Source organism: Capra hircus, chromosome 7, assembly GCF_001704415.2.
Source record: "Capra hircus breed San Clemente chromosome 7, ASM170441v1, whole genome shotgun sequence".
Lineage (NCBI taxonomy): Eukaryota > Metazoa > Chordata > Mammalia > Artiodactyla > Bovidae > Capra > Capra hircus.
Window position 1 is genome coordinate 107,669,225 of NC_030814.1, and position 18,315 is coordinate 107,687,539.

At 50.8% G+C, this 18,315-nt stretch overlaps 1 protein-coding gene across 3 annotated transcripts in view; it reads right to left on the minus strand.

Moving 5' to 3' along the window:
- Window positions 1,974-18,315, minus strand: part of RASGEF1C (RasGEF domain family member 1C) — a 100,364-nt gene continuing 84,022 nt past the window's right edge. For 2 of the 3 annotated variants that reach the window (XR_001918390.1, XR_001918389.1), the window contains 9 exons: window positions 17,646-17,735; window positions 15,993-16,095; window positions 15,402-15,481; window positions 15,226-15,321; window positions 11,732-11,827; window positions 9,648-9,771; window positions 3,674-3,838; window positions 3,181-3,253; window positions 1,974-2,678 (listed from right to left, as the gene is read on the minus strand). Coding sequence is in view for 1 of the 3 variants with exons in the window: in XM_018051617.1 (XP_017907106.1) it covers window positions 2,654-2,678; window positions 3,181-3,253; window positions 9,648-9,771; window positions 11,732-11,827; window positions 15,226-15,321; window positions 15,402-15,481; window positions 15,993-16,095; window positions 17,646-17,735 (687 nt within the window). In the remaining 2 variants the exon portion in view is untranslated. The remainder of the gene's footprint in view (window positions 2,679-3,180; window positions 3,254-3,673; window positions 3,839-9,647; window positions 9,772-11,731; window positions 11,828-15,225; window positions 15,322-15,401; window positions 15,482-15,992; window positions 16,096-17,645; window positions 17,736-18,315) is intronic. The other variant, XM_018051617.1, reaches the window with a different exon arrangement.

An 18,315-nucleotide genomic window follows, 5' to 3' on the forward strand; every position in this document is an offset into this window, starting at 1 on the left:
GCATTGGGGGCTTGGTACCAAGTGGCTGCTCACAGAGGTGGGGAGCAGGATCCCTGGATAAATCCGAAATATAGGTGCACTCAGCTCGAGTCCTTTGGCCCTGTTGTTCTCTGTGGGGCTGGCCAGGGGCTTCTGCCTCCTCATCGCCTGGACTCTCTCCGAGATGGGGATGAGCCCAGGTCTCACCTCGCCATCCTCAGCTGACACTTATTCTGCCCTGGGCCAAAGGGACTGGCAGGCTGGAGGGAGCAGCTGTGGATGTGAGTGCTGCAAGTCAGGGACCCTCCCCGGGACGGGGACCGCAGTGTGTGAGGTTGCAGCTCTTACTAGATCGACACACCGAGTTACAGCGTGCTGGGCAGTGGGAACACCCAGCAGTGCAAGGCTACAGAACCAGGAGACAGGAGACAGCCTCAGGGCTTTATGAGCAGTGACATTCTTGACCTGCCTCACAGCTAACCCCCGGAGTGCCACCTCCAGGCCTGTACTACTTCTCCAGCATCCTTTCCTGATGTTCCCCACAGCCTGGAGGAGCTGCCGTCCTCTGGTAGGAGATGGAGAGGACTCTGAGGGGTGTGGCTGAGGGGAGGAATTTGGGGTCTGGGATCCTGGGCCCGGGGGAAGGATTGCATGAGGCAGAGAACACACTGGCCAGCTGCCCCCGCCTCCTTGACCTCACCTGATGCTTCCTGAAGCTCAGTATTCTGGGATTTCCTCACAGGCTCCTGAGCTGAGCTGCTCAAGCATAGGGAGCTGGAGTCAGGTGACTGGCAAGGCCTGGGCCTGTGGAACTGGGGGCCCCATCCAGCGTGTCCTGCCTCCCTGTGGCTGGGGAGGAGGGAAGGAGATAACCTGAGGAGGCCTCCTGGAGCTCCCCAGGCCTCAGCCCTGGGCCTGCCATTGCGTTTCCAGGCCACTAACCCGCTTTGTGCACCTGTCCCGACCTCCGACAGGCAGTGCTCTGGGTCCCTGCTGATGGCTTTAGGAGTCTGGTCCAGTGTTGCCCCAGGAGATGCCAGACACCAAGGGAGTGTGCTGGGCAGGCCTGAGGGGATCAGGAAGTGCTTCTAGTTAGCTTCTGGGACCCCCAGGAACCCTTGGTTTTGGCCCCAGAACCCCACCCCAACCCCTGCGGAGAGCTTAGATATGGTGTGAGGCAGGGTGGGAGCCTGGGCCTGACTGAAACCCAGACTGTCTCTGCTGTACTCCTCAGCCTCTCTGGGGTCTCGGATGGACAGGGGTAGGCTGGTCTGGAGTACAGCAGATTCCGTTCAAGCCAAATAGGCACACTCCCACGCCTCTTCAGGCTGCAGGATCCTTGCTGAGGTCCTGGGTTCATCAGGCAGAGTTCTTCGAGTTGGGGGAGGCATCTGGGGTGTTGGTTGTCTTCTCTCTGCCTGTCCTCCAGGTGGGACCAAAGGCCACACTGCCAAGACAGCTGAGGCCGGTCCTCGCTGAGCCGGGTCTGGACTCTGAGAGGCCTGATGTGGTCAGGGGCTGGCCAGGATGCATCACTGCATCTTCAGCACAGTCCTCTGTGCTCAGGCCCTGACTAGGACTGGGGGTGCCCATCATACTCCCTGACTTCTTGACTGGGTGACCTGGTTGCATGCCAGGTGGGGGCTCAGCAGCTCCATGACCCATTTGCTCCAGGCCCAGAAATGTGGCTCAGTGTGTGAAGGGCAGAGTGAGAGCCCACTGGAGGACCTCCTGTGGGCTATGGGTCCTCCCCGACTCCATCACCATTCACCCAAACAAGAGAGGCATCTGGCCTCACCCATGGCTGCCAGTATCCACTCCCTGGAGCTCACCAAATACTGACTGTGCACCAGCAAGTTTCAGCAGGATATGGGGCCTATGGCATGGAAATGGCCCCCAAGTCCCCCTCCTGACCTGTGCTCACTGCATTCCCAGGCCTGAACTGGGACATTGCCCTGAATCCTGGCAGAAAGTCACCAGTGAGAGATGCGAAGTGGATGTGAATACACAGGGTATACCAGCGTGTTTATACCAGCTCTAAAATGTACAATGTACTGTACACATGGTCAAGTGCATGACTCACATTTGTCCTGCTGACCTGCTGTCATAGCTCTCACCAGGAAGCTACCCTGATACCAGGAGGATGCCGAAAGGGTATACACAGGGCTACAGAAACCAGCCCATCTCACTGGGCAGGACTGGGTCCATTAGTAACGTGGCAGGGGCCGCAAGTGGGCTGTGCCCCCTCCCATGCCACTATGACGGCTGCTGGATATCTAAAGGTTCCCAGGTCACCTGGAGACAGGCTAGGTGTTCACCTCCGTGGCGGGGGTGAGCCCACAGCCGCCCGACCTCTTGGATCATTGCTGAGGACAGACAGACTGACCAGCAATGTGACCGCCACTGTTCTGAAGGCAGGGCCCCCGAGGCATGTGCCCCTCATATGTTTGGAGGCCCTGGGCCCTTCCAGGGCTGAGGTTTCACAAAAGGTGGAGAAAGTTCGCCTGGGCCGTGTGGTCACTGCGGCAGGTGGCAGGCCACAGGATCACAGTTTGCAAAGCAGTGACGCATCAGTGCCTCCACCTCCCACTGGGCTGGCTGGGGCAGGCAGGGCTGCAGAAGGCTGGCTTCCTCTCTTCCTCTCCCTCCTCCTCCTGCTCCAGCTCAGCGCCTCTCACGTCTTCCCCAGAATAGAAGACCTGCAGATTTAAACATGCTGAGGGTGGTGAGACCCTGCTGGCCTGGCCTGTGGTTATACACCCCTGTGACCCCCACCCCAGAGGGGCATGTGCCGTCTTCGTGGCTCAGTCCTCAGAGCCCAGTGCTGCTCCTCCTTTCTGACCTTGTTCAGCTGTATTAACAGGCTGAACAAGAAGAGATGGTGCGTGCCTAACTTTCTAGCATGAGCATGGACTGGGGTTCCAGGCCCTGGGGCACACATCTCAGCTGCCCACGAGGCAACCTCAAGCTCTGGCGGGTCATGGTCCTCGCCTCTTCTCCATACCCCAGTGCTTGAGTTCCTCCCTAACCTCTAAGACCCTGGTCTGACCTGCCCCCACCCCCACGGAGGGCCTCCCATCAGGCTGACAACTGATGAAGTCCCTCAGCTCTGACTTGGCCCAGGGATCCTCCCCAAGCATCCTACCCCTCCCCCTATCCTGCCCCCTCACCCTCCAACCTTGTCTTGGCACATAGACTCACCTTAGAGATTTCCACCTCTCTTTTTCTGTTTGGTTCTCTGGGCTCTCACTTTCATAAGAAGCCAAATAAAGACCTAATCAGAAAATGAAGTAATAGTATGCATTTATGATCAATGATAATAACCTCTTCTACACTCAACAGTCTCACCTGCTTTTTGCTTTTGAATTAATTTGTTATTGGGATGTAACTGCAGATTCACATGCAATTGTAAGAGATACAGGGAGATCCATGCACCTTTTACCCAGTTTCTCCCGACAGTAACCAACTGCCAAACTACAGGATGAGATTATCACCAGGATATTGGTGTCAACATAGTCAAGGTGCAGAACATCCCATCACCACAGGGATCCCTCATGCTGCCCTTTCACAGCCACACCCAGCTCCCTTCTAGCCCCACTCCTTCCTTAATCCCTGACCACCATGAATCTGTCCCCTGAATCTTTATTTTGTCATTTCAAGAATGCCATAGAAATGGAATCACACAGTATGTAACCTTTTGGGATTGGCTCTTTTCACTCAGCAATTCTCTGGAGATGCATCCATGCTGTAGTGTGCATCAGTGGGGGGCATTCCTTTTTGTAGCTGAATAGTATTCCATACCATACTTTGTTTAACCATTCACCCACTGAAGGCCATCTGGGTTGTTTCCAGTGTTTGGCTGTAACAAATTAAGCTTCTGTAAACATTGGTGTATGAGTTTTTGCGAAAACATGTAAACATTCATTTCTCTGGAATAAACATATGCCCGAAAGAATAACTGCTGAGTCATACAGTAGTTGCATATTTAGTTTCATAAGAAACTCTTTGTCTGGTTCTACATTCTGAAGATTTTTCCCTTGCTTCTCTTTTTCTCTCTAAAAGTTTTATAGTTTTACATTCAAGCCTGTGATCCATTTTGAGTTACTTTCTGTATAAAATATGAGGCTTGGGTTGAAGTTCATTTTTTGCCCTGTGGATGTCCAGATACATTTGCATCATTTGTTGTGAAGACTATCTTTCCTTCACTGAATTGCTTTTGCACTTTTGTCAAAAGTCACTTGGAATATTCGTGTGGGTCTCTTTCTGGGTTCTCTGTTATCTAGTTAAATACTGAATAGCCTTACATCTCTGGAATAAGTCATGATATATGCTTATTTTTATATATTATGGAATTATGTTTGCTAGTATTTTCTGAAGGATTTTTTGCATCTGTATACATGAGGGACATCAGTCTGTATTAGCTATACTGTCTTTGTCTGATTGTGATATCATAATATTAGCTTTATAAGGCAACCTGGGAAGTTCCCTCCTCTTCATTCTTTTTCTGAAGGAGATGGTACAGAGTCGGTGTTATTTCTTTAAATATTTGGTAGAATTCTCTAGTATAACCATATGGGCTCAAATACTTCATTTCGGAGTGCTTTTAAATGAAAAATTCAGTTTTCTTAATAGCTATAGGGCTATTCAAATTATCTATTTTATGTTGAGTTGTGGAAGTTTGTGTTTTTTGAGAAATCGGTCCATTTCATCTAAATTGTCAAATTTACATGCATATAGGTTTTCATAGTATTTTCTTATGAGTCTTTTGATGTTCGCAGTCTGTAGTGATACTCTGTTTCATTCCCAATATTAATAATTTCTGTCTTTCTCTCATTTTTCCTTATTCAAGATGTTCTTTGCTAGAGGATGGAAATTTTATTATGCTTTTCAAAGAACAAGCTCTTTAATTAACTTTTTAAAATGGTTCTGTTTTCCATTTCATTGATTTCTGCTCTCTTGTGCTCTTATTTCTTTTCTTCTGCTGACTTTTGGTTTATTTTGCTCCTCTTTTTCTAGGTTTTTGGAGTGGGAACTGAGATGATTGATTCAAGGTGTTTCAGTTTTTCTAATGTATTCATTCCATGCTGTAAAATTCTCTCAGCCCTTCTTTAGCTATGTCCCACAGATATTGATAGCATTTCCATTTAGTTCAATTATTTTTTATTTCCCCAAGACTTCTTAACTCATGGATTATTTAGAAGTATGTTGTTTAGATTCTAAGCATTTGGAGATTTTCCTGTTGTCTTCTGTTATTGATTTCTAGTTTGATTCTATTGTGATCAGAGAATATATACCGTATGATTTCAGTTATTTAAATTTGTTGCACTTTGTCTTATGCAGCTCATGATATGGTTTATCTTGGTATATGTTCTATGGGCAATTGAAAAAAATGTGTATTCTGCTGTAGTTATATGGAATTGTTTATAAATGTCCATTGGATCCTCTTTGATGGTATTGGTGAGTTCTGCTTGGTCTTTGCTGACTTCCTCCCTAGTTGTTATATCAGTTGTTAACAGAGGGTGTTGAAGTCACCAATAATATTAATAATTGTGGATCTATTTATTTCTCCTTTCAGTTCTATTGAGTTTTGCTTCATAAATGTTGTTGCTTGGTGGATACACATTTAGGATTGCAACATCTTCTTGGTGGACTGACCATTTTATTATTACATAATGTTCCAAAGAGAAAAAGGAGTACGTCAACGCTGTATATTGTCACCCTGCTTATTTAACTTACATGCAGAGTACATCATGAGAAACACTGGGCTGGAGGAAGCACAAGCTAGAATCAAGATTGGCGGGAGAAATATCAATAACCTCAGATATGCAGATGACACCACCCTTATGGCAGAAAGTGAAGAAGAACTAAAGAGCCTCTTGATGAAACTGAAAGAGGAGAGCGAAAAAGTTGGCTTACATTCAGAAAACTAAGATTATGGCATCAGGTCCCATCACTTCATGGCAAATAGATGGGGAAACAGTGGAAGACTTTATTTTTTTGGGCTCCAAAATCACTGCAGATGGTGATTACAGCCATGACATTAAAAGACACTTACTCCTTGGCGGGAAAGTTATGACCAACCCAGAGAGCATATTAAAAAGCAGAGACATTACTCTGTCAACAAATGTCCATCTAGTCAAGGCTATGGTTTTTCCAGTGGTCATGTATGGATGTGAGAACTGGACTATAAAGAAAGCTTAACGTGGAAAGAATTGATGCTTTTGAACTGTGGTATTGGAGAAGACCCTTGAGAGTCCCTTGGACTGCAAGGAGATCCAACCAGTCCATCCTAAAGGAGATCAGTCCTGGGTGTTCATTGGTAGGACTGATGTTGAAGCTGAAATTCCAATACTTTGGCCACCTGATGTGAAGAGATAACTCATTTGAAAAGACCCTGATGCTAGAAAAGATTGAAGGCAGGAGGAGAAGTGGACGACAGAGGATGAGATGGTTGGATGACATCTCCAACTCAGTGGACATGGGTTGGGTGGACTCCAGTAGCTGGTGATGGACAGGGAGGCCTGCTGTGCTGTGGTTCATGGGATCACAAAGAGTCAGACACGACTGAGCAACTGAACTGAACTGAATGTTCCCCTCTGTCTCTGGAAATTTTCTTTGCTCTGAAGTAATTTATCTTATAGTAATATTGCCATTTCTGCTTTTTTTTTTTTTTTTTTGATTAACGTTTCCCCATCATTTTACTTTTTAACCTGGCTATATCATTATACTTGAAAATGAGTTTCATGTAGACAGCATATAGTTGGGTCACATTTTTAATTTACTCTGCCAATCTCTGTATTTGGATCACTTCTGTTAACATAATATTGATACGTTAGAGCTTACGTCTGCCTGTTTATTTATTCACTCATGTATTGTTTTCTTTTTGTTCTGTGTTTTGTTTTTCTTTTCTTATGGGTTCCTTGAACAGTTTCTAGAATTCCATTTTGCCTTAGCTACAGTAAGTTCCTAAAGGATATTTTCCCTGGATATAGAATTATGGGTTGATAGTTGTTTTTTTCAGCACTGGAAAAATGTGCCACTGCCCCTATGGCATCTGATGATGAACCTGATGCCATCTGAACTGTTTTTCTCCTATAGGTACTGTCATTTCCCTCTCAGGACTTTCAAGATAGTTTTTTCCCTTTAGTTTCCAGATGTTTGATTATGATATGTCTCGGTGCAGGTTCTTTTGGTTCACCCTGTTTGGGATTCGCTCAGCTTCTCGAATCATGTAGGTTTATGTCTTTTCCACATAGGGACATTTCTTGCCATTACGTCTTTGAGCACTTTTCAACCATACCCAGTTTGTCCTCTCCTTCCCAGACTCTGATGACGTGAGTGCTACGTGTTTTGTTACAGTCCCACTGGCCTCCCGGGCTTGGCTCAGCCTATTTTTCCTCTGTTGTCAAGACTGTATAGTTTCTATTGTTCTGTCTTTCAGCTCACTGATTCTTTCCTCTGTTCTCTCCATTATGCTATTGAACCCATCCATTCAGTTTTCTTATTTCAGTTGTTGTATTTTTTCAGTTCTAAAATTTCCATTTGACTCTTCTGTGTATATTCTACGTCTCTGCCGAGAGTTTCTCTATTTTCTCTTGTTTCAGGGAGCTGACTGGATTGCCAGCACGTCCTGTCAGGAGAGGTCTGATGGGACTGAGGGCAGGGCCAGGCTTTTGTCAGAGGCTTTGACCATCCTAACTGGGGCCTAATACATGTTCCTTTTTTTGATTTTCTCAGCCTTATTTTGCATGTGTGTGTGTGTGTGTCAGGTGGCGGGGTGGGGTGAGGGTGGAGGGAAGGATAGGAAGAAAGGAGGGTTAAAATGGAAGGTGCTTCCCTCTAAGGGCATTCCAGAAAGGCCAGGATTTCACTTATATGTTCATGGCAGTCTGTCTGACTGCCAGTTAGCAGACTCTCTACAAATATTGTAGACTAAAGGAGTGAATGAAATGCACCCCCCAAAACCTCTCCTCTTCCTGGCCCTAGACTCTCCCCACCTCTCTCCTAATGTGCCTCTGACACTTTTTATTGCCCAGGTTCCATTAATGACAATAATCATCATACTAACTAGTGTAGTAGGTTGAATAAGGGCCCCAGAGATACAGGTCTTAATCCCCTGAATATGGTCAAAAGGGACTTCACAAATATGATTTAGTTAAGGATCTAGAGATGAGGAGATTATCCTGGATTATCTGGATAGGTCTTAACTGCAATCACAAGTATCCTTACAAGAGGGAAAGAGGCAGACTTGACTTCAGAAGGCAATATGATGGTGGAAGCAGAGGCTGGTATAAGAAGAATATGGAAGAAGGGGCCACAAACCAAGGAATTCAGGCAGGCAGCCACTAGAAGTTGTAAAAGGCCAGGAAATGGATTTCCCCCCTAACGCTTCCAGAAATAAACAGTTCTGCCAACACCTCGATTTCAGCACAGTAGAACTAATTTCAGACTTGCTAACTTCTGCAGTCATAAGAGGATAAATTTGTGTTGTTCTGAGCCACCAAATTTGTGGTGATCTGTTACAACATCAATAAGAAACAAATACAACTAGTATTGATTGAATGTAGTCCTGTGGGCTTTGCTGGTGCCCCGTCAGTTAATTTTCACCATGGCCCTAGGAAGCAGTTTCTCTCATTACCCAACTTTATAGATGCAATAGGTACCAATAGGTAACACCGCTTCTGGGGTGGGAGCACCCAGGCTGGTGAGCTTATCATTATGTGTGGTAGGGGAGACTCCAGATATGGGTGAGACCCCCCAAATTTACTAACTTCAAAATATAAAAAACGGCCAAATTGAAAATGTTAATTCAGAAGCAAGTCACTAAAAAACTCTTTCCCTTAATTTTTTCTTTGTGGCAGATGGTGTTTTCCTGAGCACGAGTGTGGGTCCATGTGTAGAATGCCTGCCATGATGAGAATCAGGCCTCCTGTGTGCTAAGCAGGGTCCTCCCAGCATGGTCCCATGACATCCTGCATCCAGAAAGCAGCTAACCATGGAGCCACACTGCCCCCGCGAAGGTCATCAACTCAGCCCCAGATGACTATTTGCTTCTCCATTACTTTCTCCTCCTGGAGGAGGCAGCTCCGGGAGTATACTCAGTAAATTCATAAGCAAATCTGTTGTATCTGACAAGTGATCAGATGGAAATGCGAACCTATTTAAGGGGACAGATATTAACAGTGCTTGGGAGAATGGATGCCTCGTTTCAGGACAGTGTGTATTACAGGCACACATATGTACACAGGTACTCACATTGCGTACATCCATACATACACAAACACCAGCTGTGAAACGACCCACAGTCAGCCTAGTGCTTTACCATCCCTGCCTGAGCCCGGGGAGGGCTGTTTTTATCATCATGCCCACTTGCCTGATGAGGGAATTAGGGCCAAACATCGTTCAGATTTACAATGTCCAACAGCCTCCAAACTGTGCCCAGGGAGCAGCCTGGCCTTGAGGCCACAACCTGCATCTCCCCAGGCCTTGTCCTGCGCTCTGGGGGTAGCAATCACCCAGCTGGGGGATGCAGTCTTCTCTGCTTCCTCCCAGAACCAGCACACTCGGGGGTGGTGCATCCCTGCTCACAGCAAGGGCCCTGACCAGTGACTAAGAGGCCTCCAAAGAGTTTCATGGCTGAGGGTAAGGGAAGCCAGGGGCTGCCTTACCATCCTCGCTGAAGATGGGGGCAGTGTGCAGGTAGTGGGTGATGCTGAGGTCTTGCTCGAAGGGACACTCCACTTGTTTCCAGGTGATGAACTCTCCTACTTGCTTGGCCAGCTCCAGAAATTTCTGCCAACGACATAGAGACATAAAGTGCAGGCGCCCTTAGTGCCTGGAGGTCACCTGTGACAGCGGGGCTGGCCCTGCCTCATCATCTCTCATCATTCCCAGTGAGGCCTGCTTCTAGGGCGGGCAGAGTGGATCATGGGGCAGAAAATGACAGAGTCACTCAGGAAATCTGGATGCTGGTCATCTCTCTTTATCCTCTGTGAAGAATTTGCCGCACCCAATACCTAAGGCTCATCCCCCTCTCTTGTGTTGGGGAAAGGGCAGTCTTGGGCTATGGCCGTCAGCAGGCAGTGCATTAAGCTAGAGGTGACTTCTGCTTTAGTTTCATTCTGCTTATTTTTGTGGTTATCTCAACTTATGGTAAGTGATATATCCCTACTTATAGCAAGTTTGAGATGTAAATGTATTTAAATAAATGTATTTAAAGAAAATTTAACTCACTGAAGTAGAATTTTGAGTAAAATTTAAATACATTTAAAATTTTAAAAACTGCTAACTTAAAGAAGGCTTTTTAAATACAAAGTTGTGACTGGGTGAGAACCCCACTCTGTGGCTTCCTCTGATCAGCCTTGGTGTCTGCCTCTAGCCCCCATTGCCCACGCCCAGGGATCTGCGGCCACTTAAATACCTTGCTTTCTTGTCCAACCACCCACCCTTCCTCCTAGGCCTTGGTTATAAGGACCAGTTCAAGAAAGGCAAAAGACAGCGTGTGCACTGTGAACTCCCTGGCCCCTTAGCCCCTGTGGTCTCTCCCAAGCCCAGCCTCTTCCTTGTTGCCTGCAGCCTGGACTGTTCCCCTGGGATGTGGCACCCAGGCCACTTGCTGGACTGGGCTTCGTCCAGCCATGCCCAGCCCTCAGGGGCCATCAGGCCTGTGGGTAGCGTGTGAAGACCTGCTGGGGTGTCCAGGTGAGGCCCACAGCAGAGGCAGCTCCAGGTAAGAGAGGCCAGGCATTCACTGTGGGCCCTGTCAGTAGGAGGTAGTGGCAGACCCCTTGGCCAGCCTTGCTGCATGTCCACGCCTCCCAGGCCCTCTGTGTGGTCGTGGCGGAAGCCTGTCCATGGCAGCAGAGACAGACTTGGACAGAGCGAAGGGCCAGCCCAGAACTGCTACCACTCGGAGAAATGAGTGGGGCTGTACCAGGGTAGGGCTGGCCCACTTGCAGGAGAAAAGCCCTTGCTTTCCTGTGGACTGGGAATCACTGCTCATGCGATGCTCTGTCTGACTCAGTGACCATCTGCTGTCACTAGCCTGTGCCCCTGGGACTCCTCTTCCACTGCTCCCCTTCCATGCCCGGCCCACAAGCCACTTTGAGACACATGTGCTGGGTGAATCTGTGTGTCTGGTCAAGACAGAGTGGATCAGCCTGGCCTTGCTTCTAAAGAGCTTGGGGACTTGAGTGCTGTGACTGATGGATAACAGCCCACTATGTAAAGGGCCTCCCTCTGCCTGTGAGGTCAGTGGGGGCTTCCTGGAGGAGGGAAGAACACTTGAGCTGCCAGTGATGAGTTATCTGCAGAGGGAGGGGAAGTCTTTATCTCCTTTCCATTTGCCTGATCACTTCCTCCTGCTGCTCAGGGCCCCTCCTTTGGAAGGCCTCTCCTGACCTTGAACTGTCCTCCTATGCGGCTCCTGTCACAGCACCTCGTCGGTTGTCACCGTGGGTCTGCACGGCTCTCTCTCTCACCAGCCTGGTGCTTCTTAAGGACTGAAAATTATGCTACTTCACCTGTGCTGGGCACAAGGCCTCTACAGAGTGGGGATCCACGTGTTCACGAGCTTCAGTCTCTTCCTGCAGAAGATGTGGAGGGACCCCCACAATCCCGCCCTGATGCTGGCTGCAAACTGCTGCACTCCACCTCAGAGCCCTACATTAATCCAACCACTCGGGGCCAGCTCGGGGAGCTCTTATCAGTCTGTCTAACTTGGTGGCAGGCCCTCCGAGGGCCTGGACCCTACCTCAAAGTTGACATGTCCATTGGGGAGGCGGTTGGCACAGCCCTCATTTAGGAAGTAGATGTCCTTGATGAGCAGGCTGAAGAAGGGGATGACGATCTGGAACGGAGAGGGTGCAGGTCAGCCCTCAGCTGGCCTCTCCACAGGGGCTGCACAGGGGAGAGGCAGCCGTGTCAGCAGCCCCCTGCCCCAGGGCCAGATACCCGCATGCAGAGGGCAGAAGAGACTTCCCGGGCAAGGCTGCCCAGCCTCAGGGATCCACGGCTTAAAGACTACTCAGTATGCACCATGGGGGCGGGCAACGTGGAAACCACAGAGGAGGCACAAACTGGAGCCAGACTATTTCTCCCAGGCCCCATCGGACCCCAGTGCTGATTGAGCTCCTGCTGTATGCAATGCCATTCCCCCTCGTGTTGGGGCCGAGGGAAAGCTGCAGAGTTTCAGTGGCCTTTGAACGTTTCTCCCATCGTCTGTTGGGAGAGGCCAGTGGGAGCTTCCCCCCACGGATCACGGGTCCACAGACAGGCGTCCCCACTCACGTGCCCCAGGAGGAATGGTGTGTGCTGAGCACACTGCTAAATATAAAATACATATTAAAACAAGAATACATAGATGGAAATAGAACAATTTTTAAAAAGTTTTGGTTTTATGAATTTAAAAGATGGAATGTGAATCATCTGCTGAGAAACTCTGTGGCCTCTTTTACAAATATATTTAACAATGTCTTTCTTGAAGCTAAAGATCTGATCGCGCCATATCAGGGCAAGGCCAGGAAACATCCCTACTCTGGCTCCTGAAGGGACGGGCTTCTGCACTCAGCCTGAGAAGGGCCAGGTGTCTGTTTCACTGTGGGATGTCTTGTTTCTCCCTCCTTATTCTGCACCTGGTGACCCCAGGTGGTGCTAGTGATAAAGAACCCGCCCGCTAATGCAGGAGACGTAAGAGATGCGGGTTCAATCCCTGGGCGGGGAAGATCCCCTGGAGAGGGCAAGGCGACCCACGCCAGTACTCTTGCCTGGAGAATCCCGTGGACAGAGGAGCCTGGTGCGCTGCAGCCCACAGGGTCAGACAGTCAGACACGACTGAAGTGACTGGGAACTTAGCACAAGCAAGGAGATCAGCTGCTGACAGCTCAGACTACTGTTCGGGGTCAGCTGGCTGAACTGTGTGTGTAGATTGAACCGCGCCCCTCAGAAAAGGCGTGCTCACGTCCTAAACCCCAGTGCCTACAAATGGGAACTTACTTGGAGATACAGTCTTGCTATGGATGGCATCAAGTGGAGATGAGGTCACATTGGATTATGTGGGCAGGTACTTTTATAAAAAGAGGTAAATTTGGACATATACTATCTGTTTCACATAGTCATGTGAAAACAGAGACAGGTAGGAGTGATGCAGTCAGTATCCAAGGAATGCCTATGGCCATCGGAAACCAGGAGAGGCAAAGAAGAACCCTTCCATAGCGCCTCCGGAGAGAGCGTGGCCCTGCCAACCTTGACTTTGGCCTCTGGCCTCTGGCACTTGAGACAGGACATTTCTGTTGTTGTAAGCTACCTAGCTTATGTGCTGTATTTTGCCAGGCCAGGAAATAACACATCTGCTCTGCCCTCAGGCTCCAGAGCTGGGCCCATGTGGCTAGCCCAGCTACAGCCAGCTTCCAGGCCGTCCCTCAAGTCCTGACACTTCTGGCTCAGGGAATGCCTAGATCATTCCCATCCGAGCTGACAAGGGCCTGGAGGTGAGAACGTGAGCACTGAGCACTCGGCACGGCACTGAAGCACGGCTGGCTCAGCTGGGCAGGGCAGCGGGGGAGACTGAGGCCCATGGCGTGTCAGGGCCTGGCACAAGGTCATCTAGCTAGTGACCACTAAGCCAGGGCCAGAGCCAGGCTCACTAGGAGTGTCCTAGAATGCAGAGCTTGTGGGGCTAAACCTGGGGCAGTCCCAGGCAAACTGGGGTGAACTGGTTATCCTGGATTTATGTCCATTCAGCAACCATTTGCTCATGTCTTCTCTGTGCCAGGGCTTGGAGACAGTGAGCGCGTGGCACGGTATTCATTCCTGACACCAGTGTGGTGGGAGGCAGCCTACACAGTGAGGGGCGTCTTTGCCACTCCCCATGCCGTGTTTAGACCCTTCCTATCTCCACTTGCGCCCTGGTCGCCGGGGCGTCAGTGGTGGGCCTGAGCACATCGTGTGCTAATCTGCATACAGATGGGATCACATTTCATCCTCATCACTGTCCTGTGAAGTAGGGCTCTTTAATGCCCCATCTCACAGACGGGGAAGCTGAGACTCAGGGTTAAGTAACTCATGGTGGTGGTCTAGTCGCTCAGTCGTGTCTGACTCTTGCGACCCCATGGACTGTAGCCTCCCAGGCTCCTCTGTCCATGGGATTCTCCAGGCAAGATACTGGAGTGGGCTGCCAATCCCTTCTCCAGGGGATCTTCCTGACCCAGGAATTGAATCTGGGCCTCCTGTAGTGCAGGCAGATTCTTTACTGAGGTACAGTAGCTCATACGAGCTCATAGAGTGGTAAGCAGTGGATGCAGGACAGGACCAGCGGGCTCTGCTCCAGAGCCCTGTCCTGCCCTCTTCCTCACTGGGCCCAGAGTGGGGTGGTCTCCATCCGTCTCCAGCCCCTCACTGTGGTGCTGAGTTCCTAGTCCAGTTCCGGAGTGTGATGGCTAATGGAGCTGGAATGGGGAGCCCCGCTGAGATGGAGGGTGGGGATTCAGCGCAGTGGGGCTCTGGGGACAGAGGTGGCCCCTCGGGTGCCTGGTGCAGGCTTCTTGGAGGCAGGGCTGTTGGAGCGGTCCTCGGGGTGGCAGCATTTCCCATGTGGGAGAATTTTTCACCACTTCTGTGCATCCTCACGACTGTAAACCTGTGCCCTTGTTTTCTGGACCTGAGCAGTTCCATTGGAACCCAGCTCAACATGGAGGTCACCCAGACAGACCTGTGTGGAGGGGCTTCACGACAGAGATGAGGGGAGTGGGAGGGGTGGAAGGAGCCAGCCACGGGCAGGAAGAGAGCAGAGTGAACTTCTGGCCTCAGAGTTTCGGCCTGGAGCACTGGAGGGCTGCGGCAACACCTGCAAGCTTCCTCCCTTCCTCCCTCCTTCATTTCCTCCCTGGACCTCCCTTCCACCCTCTAGCTCCCGTTCTTCCTTCCATCTCTCCTCCCCTCTCTCCTCGCACCCTTGCACCCGTCTATTTATCCTTCTCCCATCCATTCTTCCATTGACCCATCCGTCCATCTAGCCACCAGTTAGAGCTGCTGGGGAGTGTCTTGATCTGTTTGGGGAAACGGTGAGTTCCCTACACTGGAGGCATTCAAGCAAGGCGGCATGACTATCTGTTACAGGGGTTGTAGAAGGGCAGGCACTGGACCAAGCGACCTTCCAGTCCCCACCTAGGAGCTCTGATACAGCCCCCCTGAGCCCAGGTGGTCCGGAGCAGGGAGGAGCTCTGAGGGCTAGGCAAGCCTCTGACCTACCTTCTCCCGGCTGCTGTGGGCAGTCAGGGAGCGGTGGGCTGCCCCGCGCAGGGCTGTTCTATAGTTGCAGAAGTTGCCTGTTGGGTCCATCTGGTGCTGCAAGGAGACAGGGAGCATTTGGGCAACTGTGTCCTGGGGATGCTGGTGGGCCCTAGCAGCCCAGCGGCCTTGCTTACCTCGAGGATGAAAAACTTGGCCGTCTTCACTTTGGCCCAAGTCTTCTTCAGCCTGGAGACCGGGCTCATGTTCATGCCCGCTGGAAGAGGGATGGCTGAGCTGTGCAGGGCCAGGCTGGCAGGGCTCTTCTGGGCTGCATAGTTTTATTGCTACCCAGCTCCTCTGGGGAGCCCCCAGCTGGCTGATCTCCTAATCCTCTCGGCTACACCCTGACAAGGGCTGACATTTGGGGGAGCCTCAGCCTGCCATATGAGGGGTGGATGGGCGCTAATGGACGCTGTGTCCAGGCTGGCCTGGCTTCTGTATGTGCAGGCCCCTGTCCCCATGCCCACAACACAGGCCTATACTGTGACCAGGAGCCTGCTTTTGATCCCCACTCACCCTGAATCTGGGTACATGCTGCCAAGCTCTCACCAAGCACATTGAAAGGACTGGGCTTGCCTCTAAAGGGGCCCCTCCCCAGGACCTTCGGAGTGGGGTAGGGGAATTGGAGGCACATCCTGGCTGGCGCCCCACTGCCTGGCTACGCCCACCCCACCCTCTCTGGGAGCACTTGCCCCGGGGGCCCCAGGCCTGGTCGGCCCACTCACAGATGATGGCCATTAGGGAGTTGAAGTTGCCGATGTTGAAGCACTCCCGGGCCACGTCGATGAAGAACTCAATCACCTGGGCCCTCTGTTTCTTCTTGGCTGGCTGGGGACAGGGTACCTGAGCCTCAGTGACGACGGGTCCCCACCCTGCGCTGACCTGCTTAGGCATCTTGCCCCTCATTAAACTTTCCAGCTGAGATGCTTCGGACCAGGGTGATCTGCAGCCTGAGGACTCAGGGTCTCACCATGCCCCGGGGGGAGGCAGCACAGAGTCCATAGCACAGAGGGTCAAGTCGGGGCTGGTGGGACTTCTGTGGGGACCCATGAGCCGCCTGCAACATGGGGGGCTCTGGGGGCCTCTCATGTCCCCCTCCTCTCAGGCTCAGTTCCAGCATCTCTTCCCTTAAGTCCAGGAAGCAGAGCCACCTCACCTTTCTTCCCAGCACCAAACAGCCTTCACTCTGCGTGGGGTGTGGTGGCCACACAGTGACCCGGAGGCCCTGTCCCCTAGCAGCCCCACCACTGCTTCTGACAACTGACTGTGCAACCTCACCCCCAATGCCAGCTGAGCGTATGAGACTTTGACTTCTTTGACGGCTCAGAACCAGACTGTGTCCTTCTCTGGCCGAGTGCTGCCTGGCTCTGCGGTGAGCTCGGTCCAGGTTTTGCTCAGGTAAAGCTCCATCTCTCTTGGCTCCCAGGCCAGGGATGTGACGTCAGAAGAGGCAGGGCTCAGGGAACCCCAGTGTCCTCTCTAAGGGGATCACCTGCCTCCCAGACATGCGGTGTGGTCTTTACTGCCACTGAGAAGTGTGTTGTGTTACTGGTGGAGCTGTGACACCTGAAACCTTCAGAGGGCTGCCGCCTGAGGTCCTGCTGTGCTTTGGAGAGCAGCCCCCACAGCGATGGCGACACTGACCGAGCAAGGCGGACGAGCAGGCTCAACCACGGCGGGGTGTGGGTGTACTGACGGGAGCTGCTTGAGCCTCTCCCACTTTCTCGATTGCAGGCGTTGACCCCATAAACAAACCCATTACCCCCAAAGCTCTGTCTGCTTCCAGAGAGCCCACCCCAGCACATACGCTTCCTGCAAACTGTCCCTGAGACAGGGGGCCCTGGGCTTCACCTCACAGTGGAGGAAGGGACTGCGGAGAGGGCCCCACTGCCGTAAGGAGGGGAGGAGGCTCGGCAGGGCTGAGATCCAGTGGCCAGCACGTCCAGCTCGGTGTTGCCGAGTCTCCCTGCTTTCTGGGAGATGCCAGGGACCTGGACTTCAAAGGGCGATCTCCCACTTCTTAAAGTTGGATTATTTCTACCTCTAAGTCCCGAGTGAGCCACACAGAATTCAGCTGCAGGCCAGGCCGCCCCAGGCACAGGTGGGAGGAGTGGATAGCCTACTGCCCTCTCCCTCAGCAAGCATCTCTCTGACTCCCTCTGGGACCGGTAGGTGGATTCACGTCAGGCTCTACTCAGGGGGAAATGTCTCTACAGGCAAGCCAGGTAACACCTGGTGTCCCAGAGGGTGCTCAGCCTGGCTCTGGGCTAGGAGACAGATGGGCTCATCATGGTCTTCTGGTCCCCCCCCCAGGGGGGCTCCTCTCCAGCCCTGGCCAGTTTTGGCCATGCCAGCTCAAGGTCTGGCTTCCTACGCACCATGCAGATCTCAGTAGCCACGAGGTAGCACAGTCTGTTGAACCATTTCACGTAAGCTTCCAGGTTGTTAGTCTTCTCACTGAAACAAGGCTAGGAAAGACATAAGAACCACCCTCAGACTTTTTGTCAGTAACTTTTTGAACACAAATAACTTTTAAAAAGTCAGCCATCATCATTATAGACGATCTCAGAAACGTCAAAACCTCAAAACCATCCACAGATTTGACATATCCTTCTAGCTATATTTTCTATACACCTAAAGATGTAATTCTGCATAGAAGTTAAATAAGCAGGGTGACAATATACAGCCTTGACATACTCCTTTTCCTATTTGGAATCAGTCTGTTGTTCCATGTCCAGTTCTAAGTGTTGCTTCCTGACCTGCATATAGGTTTCTCAAGAGGCAGGTCAGGTGGTCTGGTATTCCCATCTCTTTAAGAATTTTCCACAGTTGATTGTGATCCACACAGTCAAAGGCTTTGGCATAGTCAATAAAGCAGAAGTAGATGTTTTTCTGGAACTCTCTTGCTTTTTTGATGATCCAGTGGATGTTGGCAATTTGATTTCTGGTTCCTCTGCCTTTTCTAAAACCACCTTGAACAACTGGAAGTTCATGGTTCACGTATTGCTGAGAAATGCTGGGCTGGAAGAAGCACAAGCTGGAATCAAG